The following is a 17,842-nucleotide window of genomic DNA, read 5'->3' as shown; positions in this document are numbered from 1 at the left end:
ATTTTCATCTTTGACCCACTTCACAGCTCAAGTGCTCTGTGCTTCTTTGCCTAATCTATATATTTATTTTACCCCTTCCTTCTTTAGTAGTCTTGCATATAAAAGGCTTTAAATGCCTGACCCTTACTTTCCACAGCCACTCTTTTTACTATTTTCTTTACTAGCTTGTATTCTTCGTAACTTTCCACTGTTCTTTCGGTCATTACGTAAACCCTTTTTCCTCCTTCATTACTGCCTCCATTACATAGTTGGCACCAGCACCACATTTCAATGCCATGAAATTACCCTCCTTCTGCTGGCAACAAGCAGCTTGTGCCCTTTCTGTAACATGTTTGGATATTTCTCCCCAAGCCTAGGTGGTATCATCATGGTCAGTCATTGTCCAATCTCCATGGCACCTCTTCCTTAAATCTCAGACTGACTTTCCTATCCACAAGCCTCCACCACTTCAGCCTTTGTTCCGCAGCTCTTTTGTTTCCCCACTAGCCTTTCACCCAAAAGTCCATTACAAGCAATCTATGCTGCTCCACAATCTTAGCTCCTAGTATCACTTTACAGTCCGACATTTTTTAGATCTCTTCTTCTTGTCAGAAAATAATTGATCTGGAACCTCTTGGCATTGCTCTTGTATGTAATTAAATGTTCCTCCCTCTTTACAATGTATATATTGGCAACAATCAGGCCATGGGGCTCTGGCTGACTAAGATATCCTCACCAGCTTCATTTTTGGTTCCAAAGCCTCATTCTCTGTGACAATCGCCGTAGCCCTCACTGTGTTCTCCCTACTTTTGTATTACTTACATTAATTGGTGAAACAGAGGCACTTACCATCTGACCATTAGCCCATGCTCCATGAAGTTTTTCAGGTTAGGAAGAGTTTGCCTTAGGTCTGGAGTACCCAATCCATGTTGATATCTAAGCTACAAAGAAAGAATTGTTAGAATTAGTAGGGCTTGCTGAGCACTAGACTGTATTTCAAAGGTGGGAGAATAAAAAGCTGCATAGTAAATTTACTAGCTTTGCAAATTAGAACTGAAGGATAACCAATCAATTCAAAATGGGGAAAAGGGAGAATAATAAATATGCTCTCCTTTAGTTAGGAATATTTTAAATGTAAACTGAATCCCCACAATATTGGATAAAATAATCAGTTCATCTGATCATTAATCCTTGTTACATACTCGAACTACTTTGTTTTCTGCATACAGCATGAATGTGCTCTCCTTGTAAAATAGACTGATAAAACATGGGCTGGGGCTTATATTTCAGTAGTGCATTCCTACCTTCGTAGCTTTAAAAAAGCAGATAGTTTGAGAAAACCCATGTGTAAACAATGAAAATAATTCTATGCTAAATAGTATGAGATATAATTTTGGTATAGCGTATTAGAAATTACCCCAGCATCAACAGTTTTTGATAGTTAACCCTGTCGGTAATTCCCCCACACGTGCCACTTAAATGACTCCTTGTGATCTATTTATAATCAACAAAATTAGGTAAGGCTATATTGTGTCTATTTCACTGCAGACGCACTACCTACTAGTTCTGTCAAACCTGGCATCACAAATAGAGATACAACGTAGTTTAAAGTAATAAAAAAGGGGGAAAAGCGTGTTTCCTGACAGCTCAACTAAAGATTACTTGATCAAAGTATAACTCACATGTGTGTGTCAACTGATCAAAGAGGCTCACACGGTTACGTGCACTATTTCTTATCAAATTGTGAAATGCTTCAATCCTCTCTCTCTGATAAATGAGAAACTGAAGCATAAACTTAATTTAGCTAGCATAATGTCAGTGACTAGAAAATACTAACTATCCACTTGGAAAATTATTAGTCATCCTGAAACTAAAAATCAGGTTCTTTTAAGATTAGTGCCTTTGGATTATGAAAGACCATTAGGGTCTTAATCAAGTTTGCATTTGTAGAAACTACCTTCAGTTATACAAATTAAGTTGAGTAGTTCATTTGTTAACACAACAGTGGGGAATTGGGGGAGAGGGAAGGGGAGTTTGAGAGGCTGCAAGAATATTTTAGACAATGAACTCTGAGTGGACAATGCTGGGTAAATCTAAATATGTAACCTACATGCCATAATCCAATTAATCTACTACCTGGGTATCTGGTCTTGAACAGCCTCTATCAGAAGAAAAAATCTGTCACTTCATAACACACTAAATGCCTTATTACACAATAGATACAATATTTTTAAAATTACACTGTTAAGTATTTGTGCTTATTAAACTGTTAAACACTACTCTGCACAGCATTTTGCTATAGCAGTTTCCTAGAAGTTCATACCCAAAATTTGTTCCTACATTCTAAACCTTCAGGGAGGCTTCTGGAGTCAAATTTATCCTCCTGCCCTGGATTATACTAGGAAAGACATCCCTAAAATTAAACTTTTAGAACACAATCTGTTGGAATAAGCCAGTCTCAGTCTGATAAATGATGTTTACATTTAATGAACATTGCCATAAGTGGGATTCAAAGTCATTAAAAAAACCCTGCATTTCTGAGAAATAACTGCTTTACACCTGCACATAGGCACTGATTCAGTAAGGTATTTAAGCATGCAAGTAAGCCTCACTGAAGTCAAAGACATTCCTCACATATTTAAAGTTACACACCTGCTTAAATATCTTGTTGAACTGGGGCGTAAATGAATATACCTTGGGAAACCATAGAGATTGAGTATGCTCAAATCAGCAAATAATTCTTATTTGATAGTTTTCTTTTTTTAAAATACAATTTTTGTTCTTAAAAAAAATCTTGGCACTGAGAATTATTTCTATTGTCATCTGCGCTTAAGAAGGAAAAAATTGCTTTGGAAAAAATAAATTCCAAATACTGGATTGCGTGACAGGAGGCCACTTAATGCAGAGTTTATTATTTCCATATGGACATGAAATTATATACTATGGTGGGCTGTGACGCATACCTTCCACTCCAGTGACAGAACCTGGATTAAAACAACCATACAATGTAAATTACCAAATGATCCACACTCTCCTGGTAGGATTACACTGGATTTGGCTAAACAAAGAACTAGCTTGGAGCAAAAGAAAACATTAAACTAAAAAAAAAAAATGCTAATGTCATTACATTTGGACCTTACTATCACAGCCAAATGTTTGCAAAATACCCAAATTTTTAAGTCACTCTTAAATTCTAAGGTTTCATAACATAAAAAGGACAGGATTAAGGGATTTTTTCCCTTTAAGGCAGGCATGCACCCATTTTGAATAGTCAGGATCAGAAGACTGTAGATAAAAAAGACTCTCCAAAATTAAATATGGACAACAGCACTCTTTCTAACTCAATTTTATATAAGGTTAATTCATAAATGCCACGGAACAGTCTTCCAGTTGGACCCATGTTAAAAATTTGGCCTTTTCTTATGCAGATATGCTGTACTGCAAACTCCATGCGGGATTAATATCTGCCATACTACAGTACAGAGCCTTAGCAAGACATCTGATGGAGCAAATTTCATTATTTCTAGTGTAGTTCAATATGTAGACTCTTTTACCCTTAGATATTTATGGTCAATATTGCAGAAGATTAACTGAAGTTACATCTGGCAAGTGTCACTATACTTGTGGACTTTCAATCCTACTTAAATTTCTTTAGTTAGGAATACCATCAGAAGTATAGCTTGCATAATTGCTTTTACCATCTTGCAGAAGGTATGCAATGACCACATGGCTGCTTTGAAATTATGGTATCTATTAGAATCATGTTATTTCTTTGTATCTACATATATAACTTCTGTCAGTGGTTTAGGAGTATTAAAAATATAAATTAAATATTTGTGACCTATAAGAATAACTATAGGAATCATTTGCTGATTTTAAAACCAATTTGAACTTGTGGGACCCTATACATTGTAACAAAATTTGACACAGTCAGCTCTTTATCTTTAGGAAGTGGTACACTGCTTGAAATAAGCATGCAGCAGAAAACAGGTCTTGCTAGAACAAGTCTTCCTTTCTAGTCCATCTGAATAATTCATGGTCTTTGAAATGTGTTAAGGTAAATATGAAGTATAGCTGTTAAATATTATTTTGGCTACTTTAGGTTTTGTGATAACTCAAGCATTAACTCCTGGCAAGAATTCTTCTAGATGTCATTATTTAAAAAGTTGGCCTCAGTGAAGGATTCAGTGCATCCTTTTACATTCCAAGATATACCAGAACAATTTTTTCATCTTTTATATATCTCCCTTCCTGTAGATTTCCTCTTGCAGTTTTTACAACCTCATAATTTGCATGTGGCCCAGTATGCAAACAGGCCTACATTGTGAGGCATACACAAATGGCCAGACAGGGATAGGGGTCTTTCCTCCTGCCTGAATGGAACATTTCCAAGGAATGTCACCTTCTGGTGACCTGCCCTAACTCCAACACCTAATTTTCAGTATAGATATGTAACTATTTCAATGCAAGGACAAAGGACATACAAGAGGGAATAAAAAGGAAAAATCTAACAAACATCTTAGATTTCGGTATACTACAGCAAGTAGTATTGGGAATAAATGGGAAGAACTAGAAATGGTCTGAAATAAAACAGGATGCAATTCAATAAAGGACTAATGCACAGTACCACACTTATGAAGGAATAATCAACTGCATAAATACAAAATGGGAAATTACTTCCTAGGAGGATTTACTGCAGAAAAAAGATCGGAGGGGGGAGGGGGGGTTTAGGGATGGGAGGGGCGGTTTATAGAGGATTAAAAACAAAGCATCAGTCAACAATGTAACACTGATGCAAAAAAAGCGAACTTCATTCTGGGATGTATTCACAGCAGCATTCTGAACAAGACATACGTAGAAATTCCTCCACTCTACTCAGAACTGATTAGGCCTCAGCTGAAGGGGTTGTGTCCAGTTCTAGGCACCACACTTCGGGAAAGATGTGGACAAACTGGAGAAAGTCCAGAGGAGAGCAACTAAAATGATTAAAGAGCTAGAAAACATGACCTCTGAGGAAAAATTGAAAAACTGGGTTTGTTTATTCTGGATAAAAGACTGAGGGGGGACAACAGTCTTCAAGAACATAAAAGGTTGTTCCAAAGGGGAGGATGATAAATTGTTCCCCTTAACCACTGAAAACAAGAGAAGTAGTAATGGTCTTTAATTGCTGCAAGGGTGATTTAGGTTAGACATTAGAAAAACTTCCCAATTGTCAGGGTATTTAAGCACTAGAAAAAGTTACCTGGGGAGGCTGTGGAATCTCCATCACTAGAGGTTTGAAAGAACAGGTTAGCTAAACACCTATAAATCAAGATAATACTTAGTCCTGCCTCCATGCAGGGGACTGCACTAGGTGGCCTACTGAGGTCCTTTCTAGTCCTACATTTCTATGATTTAAGATTATCTGTACATATATCTGATTATGAGGACCAGTGGGTTACTGGCTCTTGATAGCAACCTTACATGCCACCCTTTGTTGAACTATTATGCATATATCTGACACAAAGGATCCTTGTATAACCCTGTGCCCTCTGTCAGTTGGGACCAAGGAGTCCATGGGCCACACCAACTTACGTATAAACTCCATAAAATCCATCTCCTGTACTCTTGTCTAGATTGCAAGAACAGAGCAAGGGGTAATATTTGTTTTTACTAAAGGAAAGGAATCAAGTTAGTAAGGAAAGGAACTAAATTTCAGTTGTGAACCAACAACCCAGCATGATGCAGAGAGGTAGTGATGAGGTACTGTTTTTTCCAGAGGAGATATAAAAAAAATGTAGTCCTAATCACTTGTGGCAATTTAAGATCCACAATCCTTTCATAAGAGGAGGAGTGATATTCAGAGCATCCTAGGAATTACCAATCTGGCTAAATTCCTTTTATAGTTTGTGACTTAATGGAGGAAGGTTCTTTCTGAAAGTTAAGGAAAGTTCTAGTGTTGTGTGACAAGTCACGTGACAAGTGTATGAATATTTTAATGTAAGTAAACCTAAAGAATTTATAAATACAGAATAAAATTAATAAAAATAGGTAAACAAGTATATAGTATTTTACAACTCCAGAGAAATGTACAACCATTAACTAATCAAACTTCAAGCAGAGAGCAAGGAAAGTGATGATAAAATCCACAGAAGTAGGGTACATTTTCATGCAATTTATCGAAGCAATAAAAAGAAATGCAAAAGTATAACATGTCAATCAGTATTTAGTTTTCCAGGGTCCTGGAGATCTTATACCAAAATTTTTACTCTTAGCATTTTCCTAACAAAATCAAGAATCAAAGTGACCGATTAAAAATACACGCTTGTGAATGCCCCATGTTTTTGTAAAGAAATGAGCTTTCTACTATACCTGCTATGTCAGTAAATTAGGGCTTTGCCTGACCAGCAGGGGAAGAGAACTTGCTACTAAAGGACTCACCATTAGTAACACTGAAATGTTTAAATCTAGAAATCCAAGTGCCTTAGGCCTTGTCTATACTAGAAAAGGTTTGCCAGCACAGCTATACCAGCAAACTACTTTTGTTGGCATAGCTTAGACCAGTTCCCCAAACAAAGTAAGCAATACCAACACATTTTTGCCAATATAACTACATCTACAGTAGAAAATTTGCCAGTACATTAATGTCACTTAGGGATCTGATTATTTTTATGAATTTACTAAACCACCAAGTTTCTCGAGTAGAACAGTCCTTAGTTTCTTGGTCTCTCCCAAATAATCAGGATCTAAGCCATCTAAGGTTTTGTGAGGTGTTGGCAGGTCTTTACGGCCCTTGAATCCTGAAGATTTTGTTTTCATTTTAATCTTAAATATTCACAGGTATGCAAGCAGTGAGGCTGATGACTGCCTGTTTCTGGGGTCAGATTTACTACAGTGTACAGGACCAGTACGAGGGGCCTAGACCCTTAATTCCTATTTAAGTGCTTTTTGCAATGGGATGAATTCCACCCGCTGATCTTCCTCTCTTATGGTATTTGCTGACTCTTAGCTTTGAACTTAAAATCTTCTCAGCCGAAGTATAAATTTAAGGGTGTTCATTTGGTAAACAAACAAAAAGACCACTAATCTTTCCTGAAGCTTGATCAATTCCCTCTAAACCATGGGTGGACAAACTATGGCCCATGGGCCACATCTGGCCTGTTGGACCTTTTAAGCCAGACTTTGAGCTACCACCAGGGGCTTGCCCCGCTCCGCGCTCCAGCCGGCGAGCGGGGTCCGGGCCTTTCCGTGCACATGCCAGAAGTAGCAGAATGTTCTCCCTCCGGCTCCTATGGGTAAGGGCAGCCAGGACAAGGCGGCTCCGCACACAGCCCCCACCCCAAGTGACGCCCCCCCCCCCAAGTGATCACTGGCTGGGAACCGTGGCCAATGGGAGCTGCAGGGACGGTGGCTGTGGATGGGGTGGCACGCAGAGCCAGTCGGCACCGTGCCTCCACGTAGGAGCCAGAGGGGGGACATGCCACTGCTTCCAGTAATTGCTGCCGGGAGCCTGCACCTCTGAACCCCACTCACCCATGCCCTAACCCCCTGCCCCAGCCCTGATCTGTACTCCAAACCCCTTGGTCCCAGCCCGGAGCACCCTCCTGCACCGCAAACCCCTCATCCACAGCCCCAATCCAGAGCCTGCACCCCCAGCCGGAACCCTCACCCCACCCCCCGCACCCCAATCCCCTGACCCAGTCTGAAGCCTCCTGCCACACCCTGAACTCATTTTTGGCCCCACCACAGAGCGCTCACCCCCTCCTGCACCCCAATCGCCAATCTCATGAGCATTCGTGGCCTGCCGTACAATTTCTGTACACAGATGTGGCCCTCAGGCCAAAAAGTTTGCCCACCCCTGCTCTAAACTCTTTAATTCTAAATTAAACACCACTACCATACTTATTTGACTAAGTACTTGTGAATGGTGTAGCAAGCTGAAATGGACAGAAGTGTCCTATGTCATAAACCATACTGACTACATTGACCCAGAAGTATTCTTTGTTGCTATGCAACGCACAAAGAAAAATAGCAATACAATTAATACGCGATTGCTTTGCTGCACTTCAGACCAAGACGAAATGGATCTTTGGTATTGAACCTGATCCACAGAAACACAACTACACCATAGCAGAGAGTTCCAGATGAAGATACTTGCTAAGCCATTTCCATAGAGACACTACTGCTTGCTCTTGATATTCTTTATTGTAGTACCAACTTCTGTTATGGTACAGTTTAACAGAAGAAATTAAGAGTGCATAGAAGGGTTTTTGTACATGCAATGGGTTTAAGACTGAATGGGGCGTGGATCCAATCCAACCAAAGGGTCAGCAGCAAAATAAAATCCTTCCCCACCTCCCAAATTTTGGGAGATCTGTCAGATTAAATCCAGGACAGTTTTTAGGTATGTCTTATTGTATCAAAGGGCTGTTTTCTATTCCCCATGGAAAACTACATGATCTATTTCTGTATGGACATCTTTAGGCAATTACACAGAAAAGTGCTTTAAATGTTGCAACTAGTACTAGATGATAATTACATGAACATAAAACAAGACTACAGCTAGTCACAGGGATCATCAGAAAAAAAGGCTCTTCAATTATTTGAATTTTTTTTTTTGCTGTTATTAAATTCTCACCCCTTCAGCTGAAGTAGTAAAGCCATTAGTTATGTCACTACATATTTAGTCCTATTTCCCAACTTGGTCTTCCCTTTATTAAGGCAATTTAATGAGGTTCTTCCTTACAACATGCCATAACCCAGCCTCAAATACTGAAAAATAAAATCCCAATGTAAAAACCTCAGTGAAAATAAAAACAACACAGCACTGCCATTTGAAAAAACCCAAATAGAGGTTAAATGCTTTCAGAAAGTAAGTTATTGAGACCCTGTAATACAAGCAGGCTATGCCACTGGAGTTTTAAAGAGAGATACATATGGAGATAGTGACTGGTAGGTCCAAAGAAAGCATCAAGGAAGGCAAAAAGATAGAGCAGGAGCATGCAGGAAGGGGCACAATGAAGTGTGAGGCATGGGTGAAGCGAAGGAAGGAAAGAGACAGAAGTAACAGTAGGGATGAGTGAATTTGTGCAGTCCTGACAGCTGTATTGAACTTCCAGCTATCAAAGATTTCATTGCTACCACCAAAAGTTGCCCATTCCAACAGGGTTTCCCTCTTCCCGTTATATTTGGACAAGAATGAGTAGAAACTGGCCATTTGTTTTAGGATGCGAGGTAAATTTGTCCCCACTGTGACCTCCTGGGGGTGGGGGGGCGTGCCCCACAATTTGGAGACCACTGCAGCAAAATGTCCCACTGATAATGAAAGAGCATTACTGAATTGTGAAGTCTCCATCTCCTAAATTCTACCACTTAAAATTTATAAACAACTATAACCCTAGCCAAGATGGGGGCCCACTGTGCTAGGTACTACGTGTACACAGTGAAACAGCCCCTTCCACTATCTGTCAAATCCCTCCTTAAAACTCCCCTTTACAATGAGGCCCTAAACAAAACACAGAACAGGTAGTTACTGAGACCACTACATGTCATGGTGATCAATACTGTCCCATTGTTTCCTTGTACTTCCCTGTCCCTTAGGCCAATCTGTTGCCTTATATTTAGATTGTAAACTCTCTGGAGCAAGGACCGTCTTTGTTCTGTTTATGCAACGGGTAGCACAATGGGCCCTGGTCTATGACTGGGTTGCCTAGATAATACTGCAATGCAAACAAATCATCTAAATAGACAAAACAAAGGGTGATAGGGGAACAGGCAAGGAGATTAATTTACTTGCCCAAGGTCACACAGTAGGTCAGTGGCAGAACTCATTCCAATTCAATGCCCAATCCACCAATCATACCTCCCCCCACATGGTTTTTAACTACTAAAATATATATTAACTCTTTAAGGTACCAGCAGAGTCATTCCCTGAACCAAGAAAGTACATTTAGAAGAGAACTGGGATTTGTACAGAACCTTTCAATTCCAGAGTATTCCAAAGTATCTAACTCTGGCAAGTAACTAACTCTGGTTAACAAGTATAAATTGTAAATTTATGAAAATTAGAGGTTTTTGCCATTTTATTTTCTAATTATTTTGCTTTCTCTTCACTTCCTCAAATTGCATCAGTTGTTTTTGACCCAGTGATGTTTAAACATCTCAGCACTAGATGACAGAGTTCCAACAAAACAATCTTGAGGAAATAAGGAAAAAATACATTAGTTGTATAGGCAGAAAATCAGTACAGGGCAAATTGAAGTCTCAGGGGAAAAAACAGACTACTAAACAAGATAGTCTAACTTTACAAAATATTTTCATCCCAGAGCATCTTTGCAGACAGAAGGAGCAATATTGCATCACCATTTTGTTCCTGTCCATGGCTTGTTCCTCCATTAAGCCCAGTCTGGTCATGTCCCTGCATACAATGTTCTGCCATTTGGGTACAAATGACCTTGGTTGTGTTTGCATCTTCTCTTGCACTTTATCGTGCTTGTCTTCTGCAGTGTCCCCACCGTCATAACGTTTGCAATAGTACCCTAATTTCACATCGCATTCTCCTTAGTCTTAAAATCATTCCATTTTACACCTTCCATCTTTTGAAGAGCTCATTTATACTGTCTCTAGCTTTCGGATGTCTGTTCCTTTTAGTGCAGCTACTTCCAGACTACTGAGTAAGACTGTTGGAACACTAGTGTGATTAATTTTCATTTTGGTATCAAACAATGTTTTTAATCAGTCCACAATTTTGTCAATTTCTGTGCAGCTCTTGTGGCTAAGGCACATCTCCTTTTAAACTTGCTTTGATGGCACCATTAACACGGATCAAGATTCCAAAGTATACAACAGATTCTACTTGTTCTACACTGCTGCTGCATTTCAACATTATCTGTTGTCCCTTTTCCAGGATGCAACCACTTCATCTTCTTGGCATTTCACTATCCGTCCAAGTTGGCCACACCAATTTTCTAAGGTAGCAAAGAGTATCATTAATTCAGCCATATCTACCAGTTGTACTATGTTATCTACATAAGCAAAGCCATGCTCTCCAACTTGCCTAATATTTTTAATGTCCAGTTTAAGAACACGATGAAAAGCAATGATGATTCCATGTCCCTTGTCTTACACCAAACTGACCTGACCAGTCACTTAAATTTTCCACCAATTCTTATGGCACTGAAGGGGTCTTTATACAAAGCTTTTATAATTGCAATTATCTTACCCGGCTGACAACTCTTTAGAACTCTGATGGGTAAATGGTTTACCCGAGTACAACAGCAAGACAGTAAATGTGACTCATTGCAGGCTTACACTTCTATAATTATCCACTACATATTACATCGTTTTCCTCTTTTATATTCTGAATTTACTTTACTTTGTATTAGCTTACGTAAAGACTCAATCTTGGCATTTCTGTTTCTTTATGGAGACCTTCTGTGGATTCCAAGACTGGCTGGCTAGAAGAATTAGATTTTTGAACGGTCCTCTGTACTTCTGGGAAATATGTTGTTGTCACACTTGAAAGAATAGCTTGTATTATACGGAGGACACTGCCACTTTTGAAAAACGGGTACACAGAATGAATGACAATTTAAGTGCACAGGAAGCTGAGACAGCTTCAACATAGAACATCAGAATGGTAAACACTGGGATGATTAATAGGATATTATAGAAAACATTAATTAAGTTCAGCAAGAAGTATGTCGTGGCTGGGTTAGTACATACTTAGCAGAGAGTTCAGTTGATTGCTGCCACTCTGTATTTATCTGTTTGTTGTTTCTTCAAAATTTATTTATTGTTTTAGGTCCCCCTGCAGTATACTAATTTGTTCTCTTTATTCTAGGATGTGTAGAAACATTTTTCCAAACACAGACAGGACAGCTAGATTCACATTACCACATGGCTTAAATTTCTTAAAGCCATAATTTAGACTGAAAACTTGCAACTTTTTTCCCTAATCTGTAAGAAGAGTAGACATTTTTAGATACTAAACAAATGTCAGAGTTAAAGTTTAACAATTAACATATGCAGCACTTTCTCCTATAACAGTATTTATCTCGATTTTAAAGAGCGTTGTTCATTCTCTGGGCATGTTAATGTAAGTATTAATAGACTTATACCAGCAATTGCAACTGCATAGCTCAATTGTAGTTCTCAAGTATGTTCAGATAAATGATCATCTGAATCTCTTGTTGGTACACATGAATTGGAGAAAATAAACATGTTCCACAAATTTAAAAATGTGAAAGCTGAGAAAGAGAGGCAGAAAATGTTCTCTGAATGAATTCTACAGAGTTGGTAAGAAGCCAGCCATTTATAAGGGTTTCTGATATAATAAATACTGGGATACCAAAAAAAATAAAATAAAAAAAATAAAAATGGCAGAGTTAGGTGTTTTACAAGATCCTGGTTCTCTTTTCTTAGTATGAAAGAGTGTTGGTCACGATTTGGATGACTAAGCAACGCAATAATCAAAATAGAAAGTGGTGTTATAACGCCTGCTGCTATATAAACAACCTTGGGGAATCAGTGAAATTACGCCTGTTGCTATATAAACAATCCTCTGTGTTTATATCTTTTGTGGGGAAATTATAAAACTTCTGATTATTTGCTCACTAGCATGTTGCCTGCCTATATTTTATTAAAGAGAGACAAGGTGAGTGAGGTAATATCTTTTATTGGACCAACTTCTGCTGGTAAAAAGTTTTCAAGCTACAGAGAGATCTTCAAGTCTGTTCTGAGAAAAATACAAGTTTGAGTAAAAAAAACCCACCATGAAAACCCATCCCTGGTATGCTTTTAGAAAGGACATAACCAGAAAGACAAGAGCTGAATGAAGAGTTGTGGAAACAAATCAAGGATTGCCTCCATTTCTGTGGCAGTTCCTTGAACACTGAATAAACTACATGTACATAAAACCATTTCCCCTCTTTATAAAAAAAAAAACTTGTTAGCTTGGATCTTAAGGTGACAGCCCTACCTCCCCATATCCACTGGATCTGACTACTATGAATCTCTCTGAAAGCCACCTTGAAGTGCAGGTTTTTGATCTGCAATTTAGTTGTGAATTTAGAGCTCATAAAACAGGCACTTGATTGACAGCCCTGGAGACTAAAGCCCTCCATTGAGCCACAGAGCGAGGTACTAGCCTAGCGCAGGGTGCCTCATGCTGAGCTGCTGGCGTTCTGACCGCTGACCTGCAACAACCACCCAAAAGCGTTCCATCAGAACTCTGAAAGGACAGTAATGCATACAGCATACAACAATCAAAGCAGCCACCTTTGATACTGTTTTACTCACAGAACAGTTCACTGCTGTAATTGACCTAATTCAGTTTCTCTAACAATGAAGCTTAGATTCTTTGTTTTCTTTAGAATGCACTGATAGCCTGTGAAAGGTGCCCAGCTGTGAGCTCTAGAAACTGATGTTTTTGAAGTGTACAGAAAGGGAAATAGATACTGCAAATTTCCCCATATTGCCTCACCTGGTATGTAACAAATAGAGGCCAAGAGATAGTTCAATAACTGGTCTCTTCACTGAGATTGTCAGGGGTCGAATTGGGGACAACTGTGGCTGGTGGTTTCTGTATCTCCTCCTCCCATTTAGAATTCAGTTCATGGTCCATCTGAATGTCAGGGGAGATCAATGTATAAAATTGATCTGACTGAGAAACCAACCTACAATATCCTTACTGGTATATTTGGACGAACTGAGATGCCTTTTGCTTTGTTTGACTTGCTTCAAATTTTGTTCAACCCTTCAATGTGTGCTTTACAATTTTATTTCACTGCTTTTGTACAGTCTATGTGGATGCAGCTTAAGTGACCAATAACCTTTTAAACTGTTTTTCTTGGTATCCTTTTTACCTAAGAGGTTATGATTTTACTATTCACTTGTAGCAGCAATAAAAATTTTTTTGGGGGAAAAAGTACTCTGCATAGAAGGGGGAAAGTTTGGCTTTATCTTCCAAGAACAGCAAAACTACACGAACCTACTGACTATAATCCACAAACATAATTGATTTTTCTTCCCCATCTTTCAATCTTTAACGCTAGAGCACTGCGGAAGTCTCATATTACTAGGCATTTGCATTTTGTAAAAATAATTAAAAGTACATTTTCTGATCCATTATGATAAGTCAGCAAATTAAAACCACAATTGTCAAAGTAACTGAACAAAGCTGATCGTGACGCACCACCCTCGATTGTTTGCTTAATCTCTAATTTGTAAATTTCAGTGATCTGCAACCGTTTCCCAGATAGTAACAGAACTATGGTTCTATAATTCTTAAAACTGAAATTGAGAAAAGCCGATATTTAATACTGGATTTTGCTTTCACTGCAATTTGGTTTAGTGGAGACTGCCCATAGGTATTAAGTAAAGAAAGTTATGGGAAATAAGAGTGTGTTTGCATGCATGCACAACACACTGTATACTTAATCATTTAGATGAGCCAAAAATTGCATTTCCTCTTGGACCCACAGACTTAGACACTAGTGAAATCTTCCACGAAAGTAAACACAATACCCCTCCAGAGAGGTAGCCTATATTAGTGTTCACAGTTTGAATTTATTTGGTATTCTAATAAGGACATGGGAAACAATTGTGAATGAAAGATTGGGGGGGGGGGAAAGGCCACTTATGTAAGTGAAGTATTCCTATAAACCTTGCTGCTTAGCAGATTTCTTATAAAAAGAGTGATGAAGTACAGAGTCAGGGGCCTCACGGAGGTGTCTCATACGCCATGATTATTTTTCACAGCATAAATTTAAAAAAGCAATTAGATAGTGCAGTTACCAGCTTAAAAAAATGCCAAAAAACCCCAAATGCACAGAATTTAACTGAAGCTATTTTTTTATTGTTATCCCACAGTTTTGCTTAAGTTATAACTTCAAAGTTGATGCCTTAGTACTTTTTAAACTCCTCAGTATCATGAAGTTATTTTACTGGATTCCAAGACATGGGCACATTCATTTCCTATGATCTCATTCATTGTGAACTTTTACATTACAGTAACCATTACATCAAGGATTGAAAGAGGGTCAAAAGCCCAAGGAGAAACGTAAGTCATTACAAGTTAAACAAGATTTTTGTTTGGATACATAATCTAATTTCCTTTACGTGATCAGCTTTACATTAATAATTTAACACTGAAAAAGGAAATTTTGGAGAACATGACCACCACCAAACATCACCCTCTTTACAATTTTGTGCTAAGCTAAACCACAGGCCTCATTCACTTGCTTTCTTTGCTAACTACTATAGATTATAAGTCATTGCTTGGTTCAACATGTTGATCCACAGGTGGCAGTGTGCAAACACTTCTACCCACTTTACACATGCTTCTACTCACTCTTCCCACTTTTATCAATTACCAAAGAAATTTGTGTTTAAACAAGTATTTGTCAACGTATAAACTATAATGGGTAATGTCCCCTTGGTTGATATTCAATTAATTTGTATTTGATGGTCCAATATAAATAAAGTTTGTTATTTCAGTAACTACTGCATGATCACAGGTTCTAGTTATTTGGCTCATTTTCTTCCAAGTACAATGGGAACTGTCATGCTGAATAAGAACAGCAATATTGGGTCTACCTGCTCTTATAATGAAAAGTTCTATTGCATATACAGACACACAGCCAAGTTATGTCTTCACTGACTTTTCTTTAGCTGTTTCACACACCAGTTATTTCATCAACCTCAACAGAAGAGACCTGTAACTCTAGGAACAGGGAACACTTTAAAATGAGACCTCCATTCACATTCACAGAGATTTATGAAGAAGAGTCATTGGGAGTATTGGAAGACTGAACAGGACTACTATTTTAGTGGACCACAAACTTCTTCATTTAAGTGCAGGTACGACAATAGTACTTTCATAAATCAAAACTTATACGGGTTATTTAGGAAGCAAAATATATTAAATAAAATTTACATTGTTTTTTTTGCTAAGGGTAAGAAACCAGTACAAGGACATGACTTCTTAATGAGTTTAAATTATTTAACAGATAAGCATAGGTATTAGCAACAAATATTAACACAGATTAGGATAAAACACAATCAAGAAGCGGGGAGAGAGAAAACTGGTTAGGGTTGTACTGCGGGAAAAGCTCAAGAGTGAAAAATAAAGTTAAGGATAGGAATAAGGTAAATAGATCTTCTGGAGCACATATGGTCTCTTCTCAGACTAATAATGTAAACATTTTTACAGTTTTTGTAGGACCACATCAAAAGTACAGTGTTCAGTTAAAGGCTGCATGATTTGAAAAAACAGAACTTCTCGTTGCATACGAGAAACGGAGGATTTTCTGGACAAAAGTCAGGATATGCTTCTATGGGCACAAAGCTCTAAAGATTTAGAGCAGATTGCACAGCGGAGCCAAGAGGCCAGTGAAGAAGCTTGGCAACATGTGACCTCCAGGAGAAGAAGGGGGAATGTCCGGGTTCCAGCAACGCGGACACAGGTAACTAACCGCTTTCATGTTCTCTCCACAGGTATCGTTGCAGAGAGTGGACCAGATGATATGTCTGTGGGGAGAAAGCAGAAGGAGACTCCACTGGTTGGAAGGCATGAGATGCACTGTCCTGAGATGGGGGGGTTCCACGACCACCACTCCCAAGAGAAGGAGGCGGGTGGTGGTGGTCGGGGACTCTCTCCTCCGAGGAACTGAGTCATCTATCTGCCGCCCTGACCGGGAAAACCGAGAAGTCTGCTGCTTGCCGGGGGCTAAGATTCGCGATGTGACGGAGAGACTGCCAAGACTCATCAAGCCCTCGGATCGCTACCCCTTCCTGCTTCTCCACATGGGCACCAATGATACTGCCAAGAATGACCTTGAGCGGATCACTGCAGACTACGTGGCTCTGGGAAGAAGGATAAAAGGAGTTTGAGGCACAAGTGGTGTTCTCGTCCATCCTACCCGTGGAAGGAAAAGGCCTGGGTAGGGACCGTCGAATCGTGGAAGTCAACGAATGGCTATGCAGGTGGTGTCGGAAAGAAGGCTTTGGATTCTTTGACCATGGGATGGTGTTCCATGAAGGAGGACTGCTGGGCAGAGACGGGCTCCACCTTACGAAGAGAGGGAAGAGCATCTTTGCGAGCAGGCTGGCTAACCTAGTGAGGAGGGCTTTAAACTAGGTTCACCGGGGGAAGGAGATCAAAGCCCTGAGGTAAGTGGGAAAGCGGGATACCGGGAGGAAGCACAGGCAGGAATGTCTGTGAGGGGAGGGCTCCTGCCTCATACTGAGAATGAGGGGCGATCAGCAGGTTCTCTCAAGTGCTTATATACGAATGCACAAAGCCTTGGAAACAAGCAGGGAGAACTGGAGGTCCTGGTGATGTCAAGGAATTATGACCTGATTGGAATAACAGAGACTTGGTGGGATAACTCACATGACTGAAGTACTGTCATGGATGGTTATAAACTGTTCAGGAAGGACAGGCAGGGCAGAAAAGGTGGGGGAGTACCACTGTATGTAAGGGAGCAGTATGACTGCTCAGAGCTCCGGTACGAAACTGTAGAAAAACCTGAGTGTCTCTGGATGAAGTTTAGAAGTGTGAGCAACAGTCTCCCACAGTATTCTTGTCAGCAAGTTAAAGAAGTATGGGCTGGATGAATGCACTATAAGGTGGGTAGAAAGTTGGCTAGATTGTCGGGCTCAACGGGTAGTGATCAATGGCTCCATGTCTAGTTGGCAGCCGGTGTCAAGTGGAGTGCCCCAGGGGTCGGTCCTGGGGCCGGTTTTGTTCAATATCTTCATAAATGATCTGGAGGATGGTGTGGATTGCACTCTCAGCAAATTTGCGGATGATACTAAACTGGGAGGAGTGGTAGATACGCTGGAGGGCAGGGATAGGATACAGAGGGACCTAGACAAATTG

At 39.5% G+C, this 17,842-nt stretch overlaps 1 protein-coding gene across 1 annotated transcript in view; it reads right to left on the bottom strand.

The window, feature by feature from the left end:
- Nucleotides 1-17,842, bottom strand: part of UVRAG (UV radiation resistance associated) — a 164,277-nt gene that overhangs the window by 31,308 nt on the left and 115,127 nt on the right. The window contains exon 14 of the mRNA XM_084646724.1: nt 829-920. Within this exon, the coding sequence (XP_084502850.1) occupies nt 829-920 (92 nt within the window). The remainder of the gene's footprint in view (nt 1-828; nt 921-17,842) is intronic.

This window comes from Lepidochelys olivacea (genome assembly GCF_965140295.1).
Source record: "Lepidochelys olivacea isolate rLepOli2 genome assembly, chromosome: 1".
NCBI classification, from domain to species: Eukaryota; Metazoa; Chordata; order Testudines; family Cheloniidae; genus Lepidochelys; species Lepidochelys olivacea.
The sequence above is the reverse complement of the archived record's forward strand: the minus strand, read 5'-3'. Positions and strand labels throughout refer to the sequence as shown.